Below are 17,257 nucleotides of genomic sequence, written 5' to 3' on the forward strand. Positions count from 1 at the left end.
TTTTCCAGTTTAATGGTTTCAAGAGTTATTATATTCTGATTTTTGTTGATTTTGAAGTTTAGGCAGTGCATCTTCACTTCGCGTCTTTCTGTCGTGTCTGAATATTTCCCGTTGTTGAGAATATGTGACATAGAGATGTACACTGCTTCTTGATCGAACAAAAAAATAAAGCGTACAATGTGGACAGAATTTGTCATATATGCGATCTTAATGAAACTTAAGGTGAATTTCCTTTTTTTAAATGCTGAGTTATAAAGAATTACGTCCAAAGTTAAAGAAACGTTTTCATTATACTCGTATTTATAAGTGTGTATAAAATTTAGAATTGCTACAATCAAGTAATAAATCTACTTTGTTGATTTGTGTAAATATATAACATTAGCTGATAAAAGGAAGATGTTGCTATGTGTTGAAAGTGTATGTGCGTATGTTTATGTCACAACGTTTTCCACTGTGTAAGGGTTTAAATAAAAAATCAGTAAAATTTCCTGTTTTAAATAATGTTTTATACAACAACATTTTCAACAACTAAACAGTTTAAGAAAAGCAAAGTAATTTACATTGCAAGTAAGATTGTTCTACCACTGTTCAAGTTCACTTCGAGTTTTAACATGTAATTGGGTGCACTAAGATTTGCAAGCAAAATCTGAACATTAGTAAAATGTTAAATCCTCAACCGCTTTCTAGTGTAGATTCAATGTCCCATTCTACTAAGTGGTAATTATAATTCGGTTGTAGTCACTCTTGGTCAGTGTCCCTGCGCACATCTAAAACTCCTTAATAAGAACATTTCGTTGGCGTGATACAGTAATTTCTCATTTTTTCCCGAGCAATTGTGATGATCACGTGGCCCTGAAACGTTAAACAAAACTAAATAGCAGCATATCATTAAAAACTAAACTGCATTGGTGCGACTTTATACCTTTAAAAATATATTAAAAGGTTGCTACTTTAAAAATCAGCACATGATAATAATTTAACTATATAATTTTGCTTTACTTAGCATATTATCAATGCATATTCTTATTTGTCTCATCGAGTCTTGCCTTGAACTCAAGTTCGGAATCAAAGTCATCATACTCGACTGTTTTCGATGACACGCCATAAATAGTTATCATGAAAAAATAATTAGAGTAACAAGTACTAATGGTTTCCAAAATACTTTCTATTTATATTATCATGTGTCGAAGTGCCTATCTAGCTGTAACATTATTGAAATTAAATCAGTTATTTATATCCATACCTTCAAACAGCAACCGACATAGTCGTGACAAAGTTTGGTACGGAGACCTAGTTGAGCGTTGAAATCCTTGTCTGGGGTAATTCCGTTAGAGGATGTTCTCCACTTCTCAAATATTATGTCGTACAGCTTTTGGAAAATATAATATGTCAATCATGTCTTGCATGCCGATCACTCAGCAATCCTTTTTAACATATATTGACAATTCCATTGATGCAGACTAGAAGTTTTGTTTCCTTTTTCATCTTTCATGAACCTAAAATAACAAATATAAGGACATGATAGAACATAATTATATCATACATATGCATGTTTATAGTATACAACATATGTTCAAGATATGCCTCGTTCTTTCAATATTATCTTCAAATGCTTAAATGAAGTTTAAAGACCATCTAGTGCAAGCACTCTAACAATTAGTTATTCAAATTAATAGAACTTCCAGGCAAACGTGATCACATTTACATGAGCACCAGCCCGATGTTAGTCATGCTGGAAATTGGTGAGTCGGGAAGGACATCAATTCAGTTGGTGAATCGGGAAGGCGAAATTTTAGTTTACTGATTTTTCGGAAAATTTAGATTCCAGTGAGTAATCAAGGTATCACTGACATCTGTTTACCATAAAAGAACACCAGTCAATGCTTGGATTTATCAGAAATGCATGTAAACTCTTGTTATGCGATATAATATGGTGTGGTGAATAGGGAAGTGTTTCCATGAAGTGCATTGTGCACGAATGTTCTCTTAAACGGAAGGCTTTCTTGAAAAATGCAAATGTAAATGATAAACTAGACGCATGTGCGGGTACTTTCGACTATATGTCATTTCCGAATCTATTAGTTATCAATGTAATAATCGCAAGTTTACTCACCGAATCGAGATGTTTTGACACAAAAAAGCCGCATTGGGAAGTGTTGCGCGCACCTGTTGATGACGTACTATACCACCCCTGATCATGTCACGTGTCTACGGCTTGATATTCCAGTGAGGCACCACTATAATGTTGGGCATTGTGCTCACTGCTACAAATAGACACCGTCGTTTATATGACTGAAAAATTGTTGAAAAATACGTTAAACCCGAACACACACACGCATACGGTGATTAAGAGACCATTGTTATGTGACTGAAGTACTATATATTCAAGCTATAGCCTTACAAAAGGGTTGGAGATGCACACAAAATTGATGTACAAAATACGTCATTGAAACTTTAATCTTTTCCCTGCATTTAGTTATTTTTAAGAAGCCCATATATTATAGAGAATTCAGCCTAAATATAATATTTTGATTTCTGACTTTAGAAATGTATGTCCTATTAATAGATGTACTGAATTGTCACTTTGCTGTTAGTAGAGGATTGATTAGATGCTAATAAAGTGGGAATGGGAAAGTATACTATTACAAATGGTACCATTGGGAACAAATATATTATTAATGACATGTGATAATGTCAAATTCAGGGAGAATACAGAACACAGGACAAAAAATTAAGTTTGTCATTACAAGAGAGCAACATCTAAGACAAATACAGTACTGACAACTTTGACCAGTGCATGTGCTTCATTTCTTAGAAAATTTCATGAAAACCGCTGTATTATGAAATAGATCTAATTTAACTTTCCTTATTTCACTGGCAACTTAAATTCATTCAGGTCAGCTTTTGGACTTTTAAAATTTTGTCTGAATTCATGCATGGAAATGTTATATAATTATGGAAATAATTACTGAAGTTGACACAAAGGTGTACTAGGATTTATATGTGCAGATGGCCCCCAATTTTTGAAAAATAAAAAGATCGATGACAGTGTTAGAAATCAACATTTTTCATTAAACTAAATTTTAAACCGAACTGTGTCATTTTTTATATTAGCACATTCTCAATATTGATGTAAAATGAGTTCAGAGGGTGAAGGGTACAGGCATTTCGTGTTAAAATTGCTGAATTCGGCCATTTCAGACCCAAATTCGCTTATTAGCAACCCTTGCTTTGGTTAACAATTTATAACAGCTATTACATTCATTAATTTCATTTAATATTTTCCTAACCAGAAACCAAAGCGAGGGTTGCTAATAAATGAATTTTGGAAAAAATGATAATATTTGTCTGGCCTTTCTCACATATACGAGTAGCCTCCCTTGAAGCTAGAATCATAAATTACATAGGGAAATGACACAAAAAAAAGTCATGTACTTTTCTTTTACCTGAACTTCTGAATGGCATGATTGGATGCAGTCAGATATGTATAATACAATATGACCATTTTTAGCTCACCTGAGCACAAAGTGCTCATGGTGAGGTATTGTGATCACGCTGTGTCTGTCGTGGATGCGTGCATCAAGTCGTCCATCGTCAACAATTATGTTTAAAAGACATCTCCTCCAAAACCACTGAATGGATTTTGATGAAACTTGGCCTGGATGTTGCTTGGGTGTTCTTCTATTAAAGTTGTTCAAACAGTTCTGCTTGGTTGCACATAGGGGCCGCTAGAGCTAAAAATAGAAAAATCTTCAAACGACATCTCCTACTAAACTGATAGTCCGATTTAGACATAATTTCACACATTTCCTTATGTCACCCTCTACCAAAATTGTTCAAATTATACCGATTTATCAAAAAACATGGCAGTCAGGGGGCATGGTCACTTTTTCCTATATGTATATAGTAGAAATTTAAAAAATCTTCTTGTGTGAAACTGCTGGCCTGATTTTAAAATAATTTTACACAAATGATCCTTGTGTGACCCTCTACTAAGATCGTTCAAATTATTTTTATTCGTCAAAAAACTTGGCCTCCAGGGGGCGTGGTCACTTTTCTCTATATGTATATAGTGAAAACTTTAAAAATCTTCTTGTGTGAAACTGCTAGCCTGATTTTAAAATAATTTTACACAAATGGTCCTTGTGTGACCCTCTACCAAGATTGTTCAAATTATTTTTATTCGACAAAAAACATGGCTGCCAGGGGGCGTGGTCACTTTTCCCTATATGTATATTGTAGAAACTTAAAAAAATCTTCTTGTATAAAACTGTTAGCCCGATTTTAAAATAATTTCACACAAATTGTCCTTGTGTGACCTTCTACAAATAGTGTTCAAATTTTTCTGATTAGTCAAAAAGCATGGCCGCCTCCAGAGGGTGTGGTTACTTTTGATCAACAATTTCTTTAAACAACATCTCCTCCAAAACCACTGAATGGACTTTGATGAAACTTTACAACAAATAAACTCGGGGTTTACCCTTTTCAGTGTTTTCAAATGGTTTCCCGGTTCATTGAACATATGGGTCTTTTTGGTTGAAAATGGTTTTTAGCATCAGACTTTAAAAAAATCTTTTTCTCTAGAGCTTTGATATTTGGCATGTGATATAAGGGTTTGACTTTCTACCATAATAGTCCAAATTATTGCCCAAAGGTCAAAAATGGCCACGCCCTTGTGTATGACATGTACTTACTAAAGGCTACTAAAATCTTCTTCTTCTCTGAATCCATAATAGCTAGAGCATTGATATTTGGCAGGTGATATCGGAGTTTTACAGTCTATTGTAGTTGTTCACATTATTGTCCTAGGTTCAAAAAAGTGTGTGACATGTATATAATACAGGCTAACACAGAAGAAACCTAACTCTGTACTTGTACCATTACGTTATACAAACACACTTGAAGCCTTGTACACAACTGTTCCCGATTATTTTAAGTACAAATGGCATTCATTTTCAAAGGGAAAAACTTTTTTCGATTATTTTAAGTAATCTTGAGAAAAAGTTGTCTCCTTTGAAAATGAATGCCATTTGTAAAGAAAAAAAGATAAACAATTGCTGAAAACTATGTTCCACCTTGTTACATGAAATTTCACACTCGCACGCTATTGCAAATGCATCAAAACAAACATGTTAACAGTTCTTTGAAAATGGTGAGTTTTTAAAGGCGTTTTAACTGTCCGGAGTGGAGCCCTTTGGCAGCCCTTTTCCGGAATTCAATGTTTATATTAGTATACTGACACTTGTTTTCGTAAAGTAATATACATTTTTTACATGCTGTTCAATTTTCATGTCAAACAACTCTTTCTTTCTATGTTTTGGTGTTGTTTGTTTTTTGTTTCTCAAAGCCCCACGAAACCTTAATGTTGTTAAAAGTTCAAATTTCAGAAAAAAACAGTTTAGCACAGTTAAAAGCATTTACCATGTGGTTTCCATGTGTTCAGTTTGTTTTTGGGTTTGTGACTAGATGACAGAGATAGGATTTCTGAAGGTAAATTGTGATACTTGAAAGATCTATTTCCAGTGAATTATCTGAGGGATATTTAGTGCTCCTTCACTGGAAGTGTAGCATACACATAGTGCAAAGTAATACCTAGTTAATAGGTTTTATATAGGTGTAGACATAATAAAAAATCAGGTCAAAAATTTTGATTATTTACTTGGCCTGTTCTTCATAATTATGTAAATATGTGATCACATTCAGATTTATTTTTTATACATGTATGTATTGTTTACAAACTATACAAGTTTCTAGTCAAAAATGTAACTGATGCCCATCAACATTTTTATTAGACTATTAGATGTATATTTTTCACTGCAAATTTTTGAGCTGCATGCTTCAAAAATTTAAAAAATTGGTTTATTGTGGAATGTGATAGCTGAAAAGGGTGAAGAGGAGACTGATTCTGAGATTTTTCTCACAATCATGCACTGATGTCAACAAATGTTGGCTTGGAAACAGTTTTTGTGAAATTTGCTAATTTAATGACCTGTGCTGGTTTAATTAGTATTTTCTAAGTTATCAAGGGACCTGATGTCCATGCTGAATGTTGGGAAAACTATGTATTTGTTGGTATAAGTGTGTTATAATTTCTGTACAAATTATATATTATGATTTGTTGAACACTTGTCTTAGTTCACTCTCAAATTTGTGTACTCTGATATGCACTGTTGCTGGCAATACACTGTACTCCAGTTGACAGCATTTCTTACTTTTTGCATTGTTTCTTTTTTAAAAAAACAAAGAATAAAAAAATATGGTGTGGATTGTGATGGCTATAAGGGGAGAAGAGGAGGCCATAATTAAACTCTTTACAGCAGACGTAGTAAGTGTATAGCTAGTGACACTGTGCTCTTTTTTAATGTGTACTTTTTTGTCAAAGTAGTTTTAAATTTTCATTTCTGTTTATTTCCAGGATACAGCCAACAATAGCTGAAAACAGTGGAAAGCTGGTAGACGTCTTTTCTGTAAATAAAGCACTATTTGTGAGTTACTTTTATGTCAATCACATAAAGGTAAGCACATTACATGGTCTTTAAAAGTCCATATTTTAATTTGAAAATTCCTAAATTTAGCCCTAAAATTTCCTTAAAATTGTACCAAATTCCTAATTTTAGCCCTATTTTTTTGTACAGTTTGCCCTAAAATTAGCCCTAATTTTTTGTCAGGGTATGCTAGACAGCCTGGAAATAGTTCATGAATAAATATTCATGAGAATCAAAATTTATGTTTCATGAATTTCGATATTCATGAACTTGTTCATGAATTAAAAATAATACATGAACAAGTTCATGCATATTGAAATTCATGAAACATAAATTTTGATTCTCATGAATTTTAGTTCATGAACAAATTCATGAACATTGAAATTCATGAAACATAAATTTTGATTTTCATGAATTTTTATTCATGAACTTGATATTGAAGTTCATGAATTAAAAAGTATACATGAATTTTTATGATATTTATTCATTCATGAACTATTTTTGTAAAAAAAAAAAAAAAGTTGGGGGGAGGGGGGGTGGGGTTCATGAACTTATTCATGAACTAGTCAAGGAAACCTGGTAGGAGTGTAACACTATGAAACCTGAGAGATCTGCATGTAATGGAATTCTTTTAACAATTTCGGTAGAGCTTGATACAGTTAGCCTGGCCAGAGACTGTTTTTTTTTTAGCTCGACTATTCAAAGAATAGTCTAGCTATTCTACTCACCCTGGCATCGGCGTCAGCGTCGGCGTCACACCTTGGTTAAGCTTTTGCATGCAAGTACATACAGCTATCATTTAAAGGCATATAGCTTTGAAACTTATTTTTTCTTTTTCTAGGTCAATTACCAACCTCACTGGGTCAAGTTCCATAACTCTGACATATATTTTTAGCAAATTATGCCCCCTTTTGGACTTAAAAAATTCTGGTTAAGGTTTTTCATGCAAAACTAATGCAAATATTGAATTGAAACTTCACATGTGTCTTCGGGGTTATAAAACTGGTTGATAGCAGCAAGTCCCATAATTTTGAACTTCATTTTGGCCAAATTATGCCCCCTTTTGGACTTGGAAAATTCTGGTTAAGGCTTTGCTTGCAAGTACATACAGCTATTACTAAAAGGCATATAGATTTGAAACTTCTTTTTTCTTTTTCTAGGTTAATTACCAACCTCACTGGGTCAAGTCCCATAACTCTGACATGTATTTAGAGCAAATTATGCCCCCTTTTGGACTTAGAAACTTCTGGTTAAGGTTTTACCTGCAAGTTGCTATCTCCAAAACTAATGCAGATATTGAATTGAAACTTCACATGTGTCTTCGGGGCTATAAAACTAGTTGATAACAGCAAGTCCCATAACTCTGACCTTCATTTTGGCCAATTATGCCCCCTTTCGAACTTAAAAATTTCTGGTTAAAGTTTTGCATGCAAGTACATACAGCTATTACTAAAAGGCATAATAGATTTGAAACTTATTTTTTCTTTTTCTTGGTCAATTACCAACCTCACTGGGTCAAGTCCCAAACTAGTTGATAGCAGCAAGTTCCATAACTCTGATATTCATTTTGGTTAAATTATGTCCCCTTTTGAACTTAAAACTCTTTTGATATTTAACATTTTGGGTAATATTTTCCTGCTTCTGTGACAATATTTCGAATAGTCAAGCTTGGCTGTCTTATGGACAGCTCTTGTTTAGTAAGACAATTTTTCTGTGCAGTAAGCCAGTATATACAATTTTATTTTAAAGTTTAATCATTGAACATAAAAATTTGATTCATTTGAACATAATCTTTGTACCAAGACTTTAAAATAGGCGATTATTATCTGCAGCAGAATTAGGGCAATAGATCCATTTATTATATATGACTAAAAAGTCATTATTATCAGAAAGCAAGGACCTACATTCCATCATTTTATCTAAAAGTTGAATGGATGGTAGAAATGAAAATGAAGTTTTAAATTTTAACATGATTAAGTTTTTTTTAGCTCGACTTTTCGAAGAAAAAGTAGAGCTATTGCACTTGCCCCGGTGTTGGCGTCGCCATCGCCGTTGGTTAAAATGTTTAGCTCACCTGAGCCAAAGGCTCATGGTGAGCTTTTGTGACCGCTCAATGTCCGTCGTCAGTCGTGTGTCGCCCGTCCGTCAACATTTTCTAAAAAAATCTTCTTCTTGAAAACCACTTGGCAGAATTACACCAAACTTCACAGGAATGATCCTTGGGTGGCCCCCTTTCAAAATTGTTCAAAGAATTGAATTCCATGCAAAACTCTGGTTGCCATGGCAACCAAAAGGAAAATCTTAAAAAATCTTCTTCTCAAAAACCAGAAGCCCTAGAGCTTAGATATTGACATGTAGCATTGCCTAGTGGACCTCTACTGAAGTTGTTCAAATCATGACCCTAGGGTCAAAATTGACCACGCCCTGCTTAAAATAAACCAGAAGGCCTAGATCTTAGATATTTGATATGTAACATTGCCTAGTAGACTTCTACAAACGTTGTTCAAATCATGTCCCCCGGGGTAAAATTGGCCCCGCCCCAGGGGTTACTTGATTGTACATCGGAAAATCTTCCAAGAAATTTCTAAAAATCATCAGTTTGACATTTGAAACATGTAGTTCATATTACTCAGGTGAGCGATCCAGGGTCATCATGAACCTCTTGTTGATAAAGTCAGATATCTCTGTTACTAAATGCAGCACATTCTTAATACCAAGCAGCAACTATTTTCACAATGTTCATACTTTACTAACTAAAAAGATATAAAAAGAGTTTAAACTAACAAATAAATAGACAAACACCATATTCTTTTACACTCTATCCTTGCGACATGTTTTACTGTCAAGGAAATGAATTAATATAAGTTTTCGCTGAAAACTTGTTTTCACATCCTTTACATCATTTTGATTGTAAATGTTACTGTATATATTTATGTACATGATATATCTAATAAATACTGTTTAAACTAAAGCTATTGACTTGAAACTTAAAATACTTATTTACTATCAAAGTCTTCACCAGGAGAAACAATCCCGATAACTCTGATTTGAATTTTGACAGAATTATGCCCCTTTTTAACTTGGAATTTTTTGTTAAAGTTTTTGATAAAGTCAAATATCTCTGTTACTATTAAAGCTTTTGACTTGAAACTTAAAATAATTATTTACTATCAAAGTCTACACCAGGAGAAACAATCCCCATTACTCTGATTGAATTTTGACAGAGTTATGTCCCTTTTTTATTTGGAATTTTTAGCTGGACTATTCAAAGAATAGTAGAGCTATTGGACTCACCCATGTGTCTGCGTCCGCATCCGCGTCGGCTTCCGCGTCTCGATTTGGTTAAGGTTTTGTATGTAAGCTGGTATCTCAGTAACCACCTGTGGGAATGGATTGAAACTTCACACACTTATTCACTGTGATAAACTGACCTACATTGCACAGGTTCCATAACTCTATTTTGCTTTTTTACAAAATTATGCCCCTTTTTCGACTTAGAAATTCTTGGTTAAGGTTTTGTATGTAAGCTGGTATCTCAGTAACCGCTTGTGGGAATGGATTGAAACTTCACACAGTTGTTCACTGTCATGATGTGACATGCACTGTGTAGGTCCCATAACTCTACTTTGCATTTTTAGCTCGAATATTCATAGAATAGTAGAGCAATTTGGTTAAGGTTTTGTATGTAAGCTGGTATCTCAGTAACCACTTGTGGGAATAGATTAAAACTTCACACACTTATTCACTGTGATAAACTGACTTACATTGCACAGGTTCCATAACTCTATTTTGCTTTTTTACAAAATTATGCCCCTTTTTCGACTTAGAAATTTTTAGTAAAGGTTTTGTATGTAAGCTGGTATCTCAGTAACCGCTTGTGGGAATGGATTGAAACTTCACACACTTATTCACTGTGATAAACTGACCTACACTGCACAGGTTCCATAACTCTATTTTGCTTTTTTACAAAATTATGCCCCTTTTACGACTTAGAAATTTTTGGTTAAGGTTTTGTATGTAAGCTGGTATCTCAGTACTTACTAATGGGAATGGATTGAAACTTCACATACTTGTTCACTGTCATGATCTGTCATGCACTAAGCAAGTCCCATAACTTTACTCATTTTTTTTTTTTTTCAAAATTATGCCCCTTTTTTAACTTGGCAGTTTTTGCTTAAATTTTTGTATGTAATCTGATATCTCAGTATCCACTAATTGGAATGGATTGAAACTTCACACACTTGTTCACTGTCATGATCTAACATGCACTGTGAAGGTCCCATAACTCTACTTTGCATTTTTACAAAATTATGCCCCTTTTTCGACTTAGCAGTTTTTGGTTAAGTTTTTGTATGTAAGCTGGTATCTCAGTATCCACAAATTGGAAAGGATCGAAACTTCACACACTTGTTAACTGTCATGATATGACATGCAGTACAGAGGTTCAATACCTCTACTTTGCATTTTACAAAATTATGCCCCTTTTTCAACTTTTGTATTCATTCAATTGACAAGGCTGTTGAATAGTCGAGCGTTGCTGTCCTCCGACAGCTCTTGTTTTTCAAAATTATGCCCTTTTTTCGACTTAACAGTTTTTGGTTAAGTTTTTGTATGTAAGCTGGTATTTCAGTATCCACCTATGGGAAAGGATTGAAACTTCACGCACTTGTTCACTTTATGAGCTGATAAGCACTGTGAAGGTTCCGTAACCCTTTTTCCCATTTTTAGCTCGACTATTCATAGAATAGTGAGCTATTGCACTCGCCCATGCGTCGGCGTCGGCGTCGGCGTCCGCGTCCGCGTCCGCGTCCCGATTTTGGTTAAGGTTTTGTATGTAAGCTGGTATCTCAGTAACCACTTGTGGGAATGGATTGAAACTTCACACACTTATTCACTGTGACAAACTGACTTACATTGCACAGGTTCCATAACTCTATTTTGCTTTTTTACAAAATTATGCCCCTTTTTCGACTTAGAAATTTTTGGTTAAGGTTTTTTATGTAAGCTGGTAACTCAGTAACCACTTGTGGGAATGGATTGAAACTTCACACACTTATTCACTGTGATGAACTGATCTACATTGCACAGGTTCCATAACTCTATTTTGCTTTTTTACAAAATTATGCCCCTTTTTCGACTTAGAAATTTTTGGTTAAGGTTTTGTATGTAAGCTGGTATTTCAGTACTTACTAATGGGAATGGATTGAAACTTCACATACTTGTTCACTATCATGATCTGACATGCACTAAGCAAGTCCCATAACTCTACTCTCTTTTTTTTTCAAAATTATGCCCCTTTTTCGACTTAGCAGTTTTTGGTTAAATTTTTGTATGTAATCTGATATCTCAGTATCCACTAATTGGAATGGATTGAAACTTCACACACTTGTTCACTGTCATGATCTAACATGCACTGTGAAGGTCCCATAACTCTACTTGGCATTTTTACAAAATTATGCCCCTTTGACTTAGCAGTTTTTTGTTAAGTTTTTGTATGTAAGCTGGTATCTCAGTATCCACAAATTGGAAAGGATTGAAACTTCACACACTTGTTCACTGTCATGATATGACATGCAGTACAGAGGTTCAATACCTCTACTTTGCATTTTACAAAATTATGCCCCTTTTTCAACTTTTGTATTCATTCAATTGACAAGGCTGTTGAATAGTCGAGCGTTGCTGTCCTCCGACAGCTCTTGTTACAAAATTATGCCTCTTTTTCGACTTTTATATTAATTCAATTGACAAGGCTGTTGAATAGTCGAGCGTTGCTGTCCTCCGACAGCTCTTGTTTAGTCTCTGCTGAGTCACTGTGACAATGACATTTTCTACCCTCGACAGATGACATGTTGAATAAAACAGTAAACTAGAGTGGGATTGGGAGCATAATAAGAAGTAAACAATTGCTATATAAAATACAAAACATTAAGTTAAACAATGTATAATTTACTTTAATCTCAAGGTTGAAATTCAGATTCTAGCTTTGCTTCAGGGTCGTGAAAACTTGTGACATTTTAAAAGGATTATATTTTTTTAAAATGAACAATTTATTACAACACCATAATTACTTATTTGATTTTCAGTATACTCATGTTCCTTTTAAACCATTCCTAACTGTAGTATGATAATTATTTTCTTCTTATTTGCTGCACAAACTTCTCAAAAACTGCTGAAACACATGTGCAAAAAATTTCTCAGCATGCAACAAAATAATGGAAACTGATCATTTGACATTATGAATTTAATGTTCATGAACATTCATGAAAAGTTCATTAACTTATTTATTTATTGTAAAAGGTAATAAACCTAAGTTTTATGTCTAATGAATGAACAGTTCAGAAATTCACAATTGGGTTCAAGAACTGGTTACACTGAACTAGAAAAAGGTTTTGAATTTTAGCACTTTTAATGAACCTGTGTTCATGAACAATTTTGGTTCTTAGTCTTAGTCTAGACCAACAGTAACTGTTCAGGAACTGGTAAAATTCTATAAGTTCTTGAACTTTTGCAGTTTTTGAACTAATGACGTTCAAGAACTATCATTGTTCTAGAATCACAGTCTAAGAACTGTTATGCTGGTTCAAGAACAGTTCTTTAAGTTCTTCAAAAGTTCTTGAATGTTCAAGAACTTAATAGAAGTTCTAGAACATTTTTTACAGGGTCATAAGGTCATAACCCCGTAGTTCCTGAATCACAATTTCAGTCATTATCCCAATTTCATTTTCAAGTTCATGAATTTCTTAAATTATTTAATGGATTTTCTGAAATGTTCATGTACTATATTTACAAGTTCATGAAATGAAAGTAATATTCTTGAACTTGAGACTTCATGAATTTCAGTTAGTGAACTTTTCCTTGTAGTTCATGAACTTTTTTGATAATTCATGAAATAATTCATGAATTCTTACAAATTCATGAATAAATTCATAAAGTTCATGAACCTTTTTCACAGGGGTTGTCACTAAGCAGTGTTGGCATAACTTTGGTGCCTTTCCAGTTGCTGTTCATCAAAATGAACGTCAGAATTTTCAATGGAAAAGAATACGGTAAATGTAAATATGAGCCGTGCCATGAGAAAACCAACATAGTGGCTTTGAGACCAGCATGGATCCAGACCAGCCTGCGCATCTGCGCAGTCTGGTCAGGATCCATGCCGTTCACGAACAGTTTCTTTAATTACAAAAGGCTTTGAAAGTGAACAGTATGGATCCTGACCAGACTGCGCAGATGCGCAGGTGGTCTGGATCCATGCTGGTCGCAAACCCACTATGTTGGTTTTGTCATGGCGCGGCTAATATTATGTTTTAACATATTAAGGCAGTTTATTGCAAATAAAATGTCTCTCAAAAAAAAAACAATAATCACATTATATCTTTTTGACAGCTTTGACGCTTCTGACACAGAGATATACAAAACTTAGTACAACACGACTTGTCGCATCAAGTAAAGTTCTTCATAGTGCCATCCCAACACAGAATTGTGACATCATTATGACACTGCCAGCGAAAACTGATGATGTCACACTGATGTGGCTTCTGGCTCGTCTACGATCAAGGTCACCACAAATACATGTTCATGTTCGCCACTGGAAGAATACTGGAATGTATGCATTTTACATGACTGCAAATTACGAGAAGTATGAATCTTATTATCATGGAGTTAAAAGTTTTTTATCCTCAACTAGGGCAGTTACAGTTTGAAATATTTTAGCTCACTTTAGCACGGTGCCTATACCATGTGACTTTTATGGCTATGTGTGGGTATAAAAAACATAAACAGCCGTTGATTCAAGGAACATTTTTCATGATAACTTTCTTAATCCTGCACCAATTTTTTTCAAATAAAGACGAGGGCCCGGCCATAAGAAAGATACAATCACAGCCCATCAGTTTGAGAAGAATTAATTTGTATTTTTGTTGAAAAGTGCAACCGCACATTTTTCAGTCAGATTGCCGACATGCTATGTATGGGTGCATTCTGTTAAAATCATTTATAAAACTCTTAAAAATGCGTTCAGCGACAGGGCAAATGGAACCGAGAATGTAATTTTACCTTGTTTGACAGCTGCAAAATGATAGTTAAGAAATATAGCATATTCCTCTTGTTTTTTAAATAAATAAAAACATGCTATGTGTGGGTGCCGCTAAATTTATGCTATGTGTGGGAGTAAACTCATAAAAATGATACTATTGCTTGAGATACTTGCACTAAGTGAGTTTTAACTTACTCGTGTTACGTTCATAGAAATGAGTATCCATCTAGCATAACTGATCTTTTTTATTTTTTTTTAGAAAGTCGCTGCGTTATAGAGAATAGCGCGTCAGATTCATTGTTGTTATTGATCACGAGCGCGTGTTATCAAACATAATTATTTAAACGTTAAAACTCGGATATATGTTTGAAGGAAAATTTATGAAAAAGTTATTTCCAATCTCCTTCAGTTGTATTAAAATGTTGTTTTTTTATCTTGATGCATAAACAACGTTTTTCATAAACACGCAATTGAATCAGTGTCCCTAAGGTAGTTTTAAAGGGCAGTATGTGTGACAATATAGTGTAGAGCATATATCGTAGCCTTGGATGCTGCTCCATTTTAAATTCCACGGCTCACCTAGTTCGTGGTTAGTTGCAGCTAAAATGGCATTTATTGTAGCTTTGCGCTTTACGTTTGAAACAACACAAATTACTACTATTACAGGGTTGTAGTTCAAACCACTTTTCAAGCATAAAGAAAGGGCTTCAATCCCTCCAACGAAAGTAAAGTACCTGCAATAGTGCATGTAAAAAACTGCTATTAAATTCATACCACACACATAACGCATGGAGGCATTTCATCAGAGTCGTTATTCATACTTAAATCACTGTACGTCAGTATTGCGTCTTAACTGTTCACACGAAAATGTAAACATATAGGTAAGAAATGATATTTTGACAAAAGTTTATATACAGAAACTGTAAAAAGGTAAGACAATATGGTGAACTCTTACGTGCCAAACAACAAGGTGAATCATATTGCATGGAGAGTTTACTTGCCTGACTTACCCATTTTACTATTGAAAATATTTTGTATATAAACAATGTTCAAAATATCGTCTGTGAATCTAACTAATATTAGGATTGACATGTATGTTGTGATGCAGTAAGTTTGTTTGTTTGTTCGTTTGATTTCAACGCCCTTTTTCAACAGTCGGAGTCGTATGAAGGTTTTGAAGTTTGAAGTTTATTCAAATATATTCCACTGGGCAATAAGCCCACGGTGGCACACATATACATAATATAAACGAACAGTGGTGATATACAATATATATGGGGAAAGTAAGACAAACATAATTTTCACAAATATATAAAAACGTTACAAAAGAGAAAGTTGTATACCAAAAAACAAATCTATGACATCATATAGAGAAATGCATAAAACACTGGCCGTATTATGTTTGATATCCCAAATTGATCAGTTAGATCTATCAATTTAATGAATTCCATATACATAATTATTTACAACTCAAATATAATTATAATTATGACATATGAGGCTCCCATCCTCCGTAAGCAACTGCATACTTTCTCACATAAAGAGACATAGTGGGTAGCTGGGGCTCGAACCTGCGGTCCTCTATCAATGAGAGGTTACAGTGGTTTGAAGTCAGCGACATTAACCACTCGACCACGGAGGCAGGTCACAGTAGATAAGTATAATGGAGTGTCCTTTATCACTAACAAAGTAGAAGACAATCAAAATATTGGTAAAATTTTGTCTGTTAGATCATTTTAAGAGAAGTTCCTTGGACAGTTCTTTCAAATTACTTTGGAGCCTTATTTTCTGCAATGGCCTTGTTAGAATGAATGTAGGCGCTTACAAAACCAACACAAAAAAACAAAAGCTATGATAGATATTATCTCACAACAGACCTGGGACAAACTCTTCTAAAACCACAAACTGAAATTTTAATTATCAAGAAATGAAATTATTAAAAATTATTTGGCTGTACTTTTAGCAATAGACGCGCTACAGATTGGTTTTGTAAGCGCCTACATTCATTCTAACAAGACTGCGCGTGATATAATTCCTTTGCATCTGAATTCCAAACAATGATTTATTCAGCGACAAATCACTGGATGAGATATATTATTTCTTAAATAGGCTAGCGACTCTGATGAAATGACTCCATGTGTTATGTGTGTGGTATGAATTTAATAGCAGTTTTTTACATGCACTACCGCAGGTACTTTACTTTTGTTCGAGGGATTGAAGCCCTTTCTTTATGCTTGAAAAGTGGTTTGAACTACAACCTTGTAGTAGTAGTAGTAATTTGTGTTGTTTCAAACGCATAGCGCAAAGCTACAATAAATGCCATTTTAGCTGCAACTAACCACGAACTAGGTGAGCCGTGGAATTTACAATGGAGCAGCATCCAAGGCTATGATATATGCTCTACACTATATTGTCACACATACTGCCCTTTAAAACTACCTTAGGGACACTGATTCAATTGCTTGTTTATGAAAAACGTTGTTTATGCATCAAGATAAAAAAAAACACTTCAACACAACTGAAGGAGATTGGAAATAATTTTTTCATAAATTTTCCTTCAAACATATATCCGAGTTTTAACGTTTATTCTAGCATAAAACTGCTGTTATTGTCACTTTTCAGGAGTGTTTTAACAGGAGAGAAAACGTGTTTTAACAGAGATTCTCGCGCTAACGTGCTGTTATAACACCTATTTATATATGCACGTTCCATGGCAGAGCATAAACGCATTACCTGATTA

The 17,257-nt window shown here is 34.2% G+C and overlaps 1 protein-coding gene across 3 annotated transcripts in view; it reads left to right on the top strand.

Moving 5' to 3' along the window:
- LOC123566079 (anoctamin-8-like) overlaps positions 1 to 17,257 on the top strand; it is a 113,809-nt gene that overhangs the window by 39,476 nt on the left and 57,076 nt on the right. For all 3 annotated transcript variants that reach the window (XR_008372169.1, XM_045359914.2, XM_045359915.2), the window contains exon 2: positions 13,869 to 14,121. Coding sequence is in view for 2 of the 3 variants with exons in the window: in XM_045359914.2 (XP_045215849.2) it covers positions 13,869 to 14,121 (253 nt within the window). In the remaining variant the exon portion in view is untranslated. The remainder of the gene's footprint in view (positions 1 to 13,868; positions 14,122 to 17,257) is intronic.

This window comes from Mercenaria mercenaria, chromosome 8 (genome assembly GCF_021730395.1).
Source record: "Mercenaria mercenaria strain notata chromosome 8, MADL_Memer_1, whole genome shotgun sequence".
In the NCBI taxonomy this organism is placed as follows: domain Eukaryota; kingdom Metazoa; phylum Mollusca; class Bivalvia; order Venerida; family Veneridae; genus Mercenaria; species Mercenaria mercenaria.